Source organism: Barbus barbus (assembly GCF_936440315.1).
Source record: "Barbus barbus genome assembly, chromosome: 49".
NCBI classification, from domain to species: Eukaryota; Metazoa; Chordata; class Actinopteri; order Cypriniformes; family Cyprinidae; genus Barbus; species Barbus barbus.
Window position 1 is genome coordinate 18,349,543 of NC_136727.1, and position 5,648 is coordinate 18,355,190.

A 5,648-nucleotide genomic window follows, 5' to 3' on the forward strand; every position below is an offset into this window, starting at 1 on the left:
TTGTCCCTGCTACAATGTGTAGAGTACAGATAAATGCATAAGCAGGCTAACATTGTAATATTGATAATTCAAACAAAATGACACATCACAATAGAAAATAATGCATTTTCATTTAAAACGTAGTTACATTGATCAGATCCATACAATCTATATTCTTTGTTAAAACGTGACTATTAACCAAAAAAATTACAGGTATAAGGATGAATTTTAAGTGTGAAATAATTTTACCCACATAGATCCCATATATTGTGAAATGCACATGGGACCCACACAAATTCCCCATTTTCAGCCCATGCCCACATAGATCCTATAAAGGTCCCATATGTTCAAACCTATATGGGACCCACATAAATTGCCCACTTTCAGCCCATGCCCACATGGAACCCATGCTGCCCGGGTATAACATATATGGGGCCCACATATCAATGTTGGCTGGGATATTTATACACAGAAATTGACTACCCCCGCCCCCCCACAGCACCCCCTACATAAAACACCTTCCCGCGCCCCTGAAGAAACAAACAAAAACAAAACATTTCAAACATGTAAAATAAATACAATAAAACAAAACAAAAACAATTTTACATTATACATGTCCAAAAAATATTGCAATTCTATAAAGAATTGTTCTTTGTTACATTTGCGCCTGATGGCCGCTCGCACATCAGATGTACTTATGTGTGGAAACTCCGCAAGAACAGCATTTGTTAAAGTAAAAGAGGTAAGGTCAGTGGGCATGTTCATACAACTTTTTCTTTTTACTACATCAGACTGTAAATATCCTGTATTAAACTCATATTACTTGATAGAATGAACATCATGATAAGCAGTGAGGAACTGTATCAGTATGTCACATCAACATTGCTTCCAGTGAATTAGTCAAACATACAGTATATAACAGAAGTGAGTACACCAATGTAGCATCACTATAAATCACGAGATACAACATTATAGTATTTATAGTACAGATCAGGCTAAATTGTAATGTAGACACATGCCTGTTCTGTTCTGTAAAGCTGCTTTGAGAAGTTAGTGAACTCTAAATAAGGGTATAAAGTGCAAAAAGCAGCAGCAGTGCACTGACACTCTTTGTCTTCAAAGACAATCAAAACATCCAGTGCTTCCCTCGTGACATTTCCTCTTCCTCCTCAACAGCAATAATGGGGACTGCTGCCTTCTGCACCTGGTGAGGCTCCTTTTTCTAAATGCATAAAAAAAGTTTTATGTGCCACAAATCATAAAATGAAAACTTTTCATTATTGAAAATAAAGGTGTGAAGGATGAGAGTAGTGTTTATTCAGTAGGGTGTGTGCCCATTTAAAACCCTGTAGTACTTTTCAAAAACATGTATTAATTTTCACAATATGTCTTCCAGAGCTGTCGGTCAACTGGATTTAATTGGGAAAACTTTCAGGGGTGTATCAGCTGAATGTTCTTGAGCTTGAATTGAATCGGGTTTTTCATTAATAAAACAACCAAATACTGTAAATATAAATTAATAAATATAAATAATAAATCAACACACCTTTATACAAACCCACAGCAACTTTAATATAAGTGCAAGTGGAAATATAACACACAAGACCTTTTTTGTAATCCATATTAAGAAAGCCTACTATAACTAGAACTTTCAAGACCCAACTCGTATTCTTGTGAAACATAATGACATTGAGTCAAAGGCAACCCGAAATTGAATATGTTATTCATACTGCTAATACAGTCTGAAAAATGGTGGCACACTACATTACATCTAACACAGTGGCGGCTGCTGGTCTTTCAAAGAGGGGAAGCTCATTTTCGGCCTACATCATAAAAATTGTCCATTTATTTATATGTAAATTCTGCCCTACATTCCATTTCAAGAAAATGCTCTATGACCCTGTTGTACCAACTAGGCGTCTTTTCCAGTGACTTGACCAGTGTCCTCTCAATGGCCAGCAGAGCTAGGCTGCTTAAACGGCCTTGGCCCATTGTGCTACGGTGTAGGACTTGAGCCGCTTTAAACAGGAGAAGCTCCTTTCTACATCTGCAGATGTGGCTCCAATTGTTGCCACTAATGACAACAGTTTGTAAAGCTGAGTTATTGCACTGTTCAACTCCATGTCTTTAATACTGCAAAATATGCTCGATGTTACAGTCACTGCCCTTGCCGTCCTGAATAAGAGAGAACATCTCAATTGAGTGAAGGGATTTGTGGATACTGTAGGTTCCTAATTATTGTGATCCAACATTTGCCTAGCATTTCAGGATGAAAAGACAAACATTTCAGGTGAAGGATAATCCACTTCTTACCTCCGAGACTGTGTTATGATCTATATGACCTTAATATTTTTATTGTGAGTATAGGCTTATCATTATTGCTGATCACTGTTGTGCTATGATAGTGTAATATTTACCATTATATAATCAGAGGAGCATAGAAAGGTTTATGAAAGTGTCACTCCACAATACAATAGCAAAATATATAAATATGTATAGTATTTTTATGTTACATTAATCAGTGTCTAGCACACCTTCCTAAGGAAAGGATACGGACCAGAACAGAAGACATTGCAATTACTACATGATATGTAGACAGACCTAAAGAAGTTCCAGATTTATACTTGTGCTCTTATTATTTCACTTATTTTGCCTTTAATGTAAATAAACATGTGCAAACAATATACTTCCTCTTGTGAATTTATTTTGGTGTTAATTACATGTACTTACAAATTCACCATCATCATGTTGATATGCCATGTTACTATAAAACTCTTATAACAAACATGTCTTCTAATATCTTCAGTTGTTGCGTATACTGAGCTGCAGCGGACACATTTGTAAACGACTTCACTTGGACCCATAGATCGAGCTGTCTCTTTAACACAAGACAGCAAAATCCAGCCTCCTGTAGTGTGAGCCTGGTTTAAGAATAAAATAATCCAGAATTCTAAAAACAAATTCAAAACGGCAGAAGTTAATACAAGTATCACACAGTTGCATAATCTCCAACTCATGCAAGTCTGGAGAATCGTGAGGATTAATGAAGAGGGAGGAGCTATCATTAATTAGCTGAAATCTGTAGAGTACAAAAAGACCAAAAGACTGCACCTTTATTTTCTGAATAGCTGTTGAACAATGGCTGGAAGTTGGTGTTTGTTTCAGATTTTGGCATTTTGTGCTTTTTGTCATGCTGTTCCAAAGTGGAGTAATTTGCCTCAGAACCCTCAAGCTCTGATGTTCCAGCAAACTGACCAGCAGTTTCAGAAGCCAGTTCAACAGCAAACTGATCAGCGGTTTCGGCAGCCAGTTCAACAGCAAACTGACCAGCGGTTTCGGCAGCCAGTTCAACAGCAAACTGACCAGCGGTTTCGGCAGCCAGTTCAACAGCAAACTGACCAGCGGTTTCGGCAGCCAGTTCAACAGCAAACTGACCAGCGGTTTCGGCAGCCAGTTCAACAGCAAACTGACCAGCGGTTTCGGCAGCCAGTTCAACAGCAAACTGACCAGCGGTTTCGGAAGCCAGTTCAACAGCAAACTGACCAGCGGTTTCAGAAGCCAGTTCAACAACAAACTGACCAGCGGTTTCCTCCGCAGTTTCAGCTTCAGAAGCCAGTGGCCCAGGCAGAGCCCCTTGATAAATGCGCTGTAGCGGTTTATGAGCAGATTCAATGTGGACAAACTGGGATCAGTGGTGCTGAGTGTGAAGCTATCAACTGCTGCTTTAACGGACAGCAGTGTTACTATGGGAGGGCAGGTAAGCGTTCTCAATTTTATTCTGTCCATGTTAAACCGATTCGCAGCGTTAACCTGCGCTTGTACTTCTGTTCCAGTGACTGTCCAGTGTATTAGAGATGGTCAGTTTGTGGTAGTGGTGTCTAGAGATGTTACTCTGCCTCGACTGAGTCTGGATTCGGTTAGTCTACTGGGTGGAAACGACCCACCTTGCAGTCCTGTGGAGTCCACACCTTCTTTTGCTATATACCAGTTCCCTGTGACCGCATGTGGCACGAGCATGATGGTGAGCAGCTGCTTCTGGTGTAATTCTGCTTTGCTTATGGACTGGATGCCAACAGTGTTGCTATTCACAGGAGGACAGCGGATATGTGGTGTATGAGAACAGAATGACCTCCTCATATGAAGTTGGCATTGGACCATTTGGTTCCATCACAAGGGACAGTCATTTTGAGTAAGTGACCAATGACTTGGGGTGAATTTTTATCTTTGATAAATGCTACAAGCTCACCGTCTGTTGTCCAGACTTCTCTTTCAGTGTAGGTACTCTGGAACCTCTGTTGAAGCTCTGGTTGTGGAGGTCAACTCCGTTCCTCCACCTCCACCAGTAGCTGCTCCAGGACCTCTCAGGGTGGAGCTCAGACTGGCCAATGGCCAATGTGTCACCAAAGGGTGCGCAGAAGGTAAGGTCTTGTCCTGTGTCTTCCTAAAGCCTTTCAAACTGCAGTCTGGTTAAACCCCAATGTTCCTCAGGGGATGAGGCCTACACGTCCTACTACAGTGATGCTGATTATCCCGTCACAAAAGTCCTGCGGGAGCCTGTGTATGCTGAGGTGCGCATTATGGAGAGGACTGACCCCAACATTGTCCTGATGCTGGGACGTTGTTGGGCGACTTCAACCCCCAGTCCACTCAGTCTCCCCCAGTGGGACCTTCTGGTTGATGGGTGAGTGTACAGCCAATCTTTATCCAGTTTGTCTACTGGGAGGCACTTTCTAACCTTCTTTCCTCTTCAGATGCCCTTACCGGGACGACCGTTATTTGACCACACTGGTTCTAGTGACTGGATCGTCTGGTGTTCAGTTCCCAACCCACTACAAGCGCTTTGTTGTGAAAATGTTCACATTTGTAGATCCAGCCTCACTGGCTCCTCTGCAGGAAACTGTATGCCCCCATTACTTGAATGGTTTCAATTTTACTACTTGTGGATTCTATGACTTGCTCCTCTCTTCCCTGTCAGATCTTCATCCATTGCAGCACAGAGGTGTGCCATCCATCTTCTGGCTCTTGTGAGCAAAGCTGCACCAGGAAACGTGAGTTCTTTAACTTGACTAGCGGAACTGAGAATTTATAAGTTCATTCACACTTCTAAAATTTCTTTCAGGAAGAGACACTCCTATCAAGGCCATCTCTAGCAAGCAGACTGTGGTTTCTAGTGGAGAAGTTACTCTGGTCCTGTAAATCTAGTGTTTTTAATAAACCTTGCAGAACACCAAGATCTTTGTCTATTGGTTTTGTTTTGGCTTTGCAGAATCTGGTATTCCATGCCTCTTCCCTGTTTTTTTTTTTTTTTTTTTTTTAAACTCTTAAACCAAGGGTCCACAACCTTTTGTGAAGTCGAGGCTTCTGTACAAGCCATGACCCTTATCCAACCTCCAGTTGTTAACCTGGGCCACTGCATAGGGTACCAAATTTGGGCTAATTAACTTTTGCTTAACAGGATGTTTATCCCATCCAAGTGTGTACACATTTTGCTGGGGCGCAATTAGGTGTACGGGGTCTTGTTCAAGGGCACCTCAGCTGTGGGTATTGAAGGTGAAAGGTGACTTGAACCCTTGACCTTTGGGTTACTAGTCAGTCCCTCCAGGATTTTGCAAACACTGAATTTTGCAAGAGCTCACAAGTTTTCGTAATTGCCACCTGGAGGGTCTGAC

General features: G+C 41.4%; 1 protein-coding gene across 1 annotated transcript; it reads left to right on the forward strand.

Moving 5' to 3' along the window:
- Positions 1-649: 649 nt before the first annotated feature.
- LOC306867508 (zona pellucida sperm-binding protein 4-like) lies at positions 650-5,175 on the forward strand (the record flags this gene model as incomplete). The annotated part of the gene is made up of 9 exons (XM_079413186.1): positions 650-721; positions 3,577-3,736; positions 3,813-4,000; positions 4,071-4,168; positions 4,240-4,397; positions 4,468-4,660; positions 4,731-4,878; positions 4,955-5,027; positions 5,099-5,175. The coding sequence occupies 9 exons, from the start codon at positions 650-652 to the stop codon at positions 5,173-5,175; spliced, it is 1,167 nt and encodes a 388-aa protein (XP_079269312.1).
- Positions 5,176-5,648: the final 473 nt, after the last annotated feature.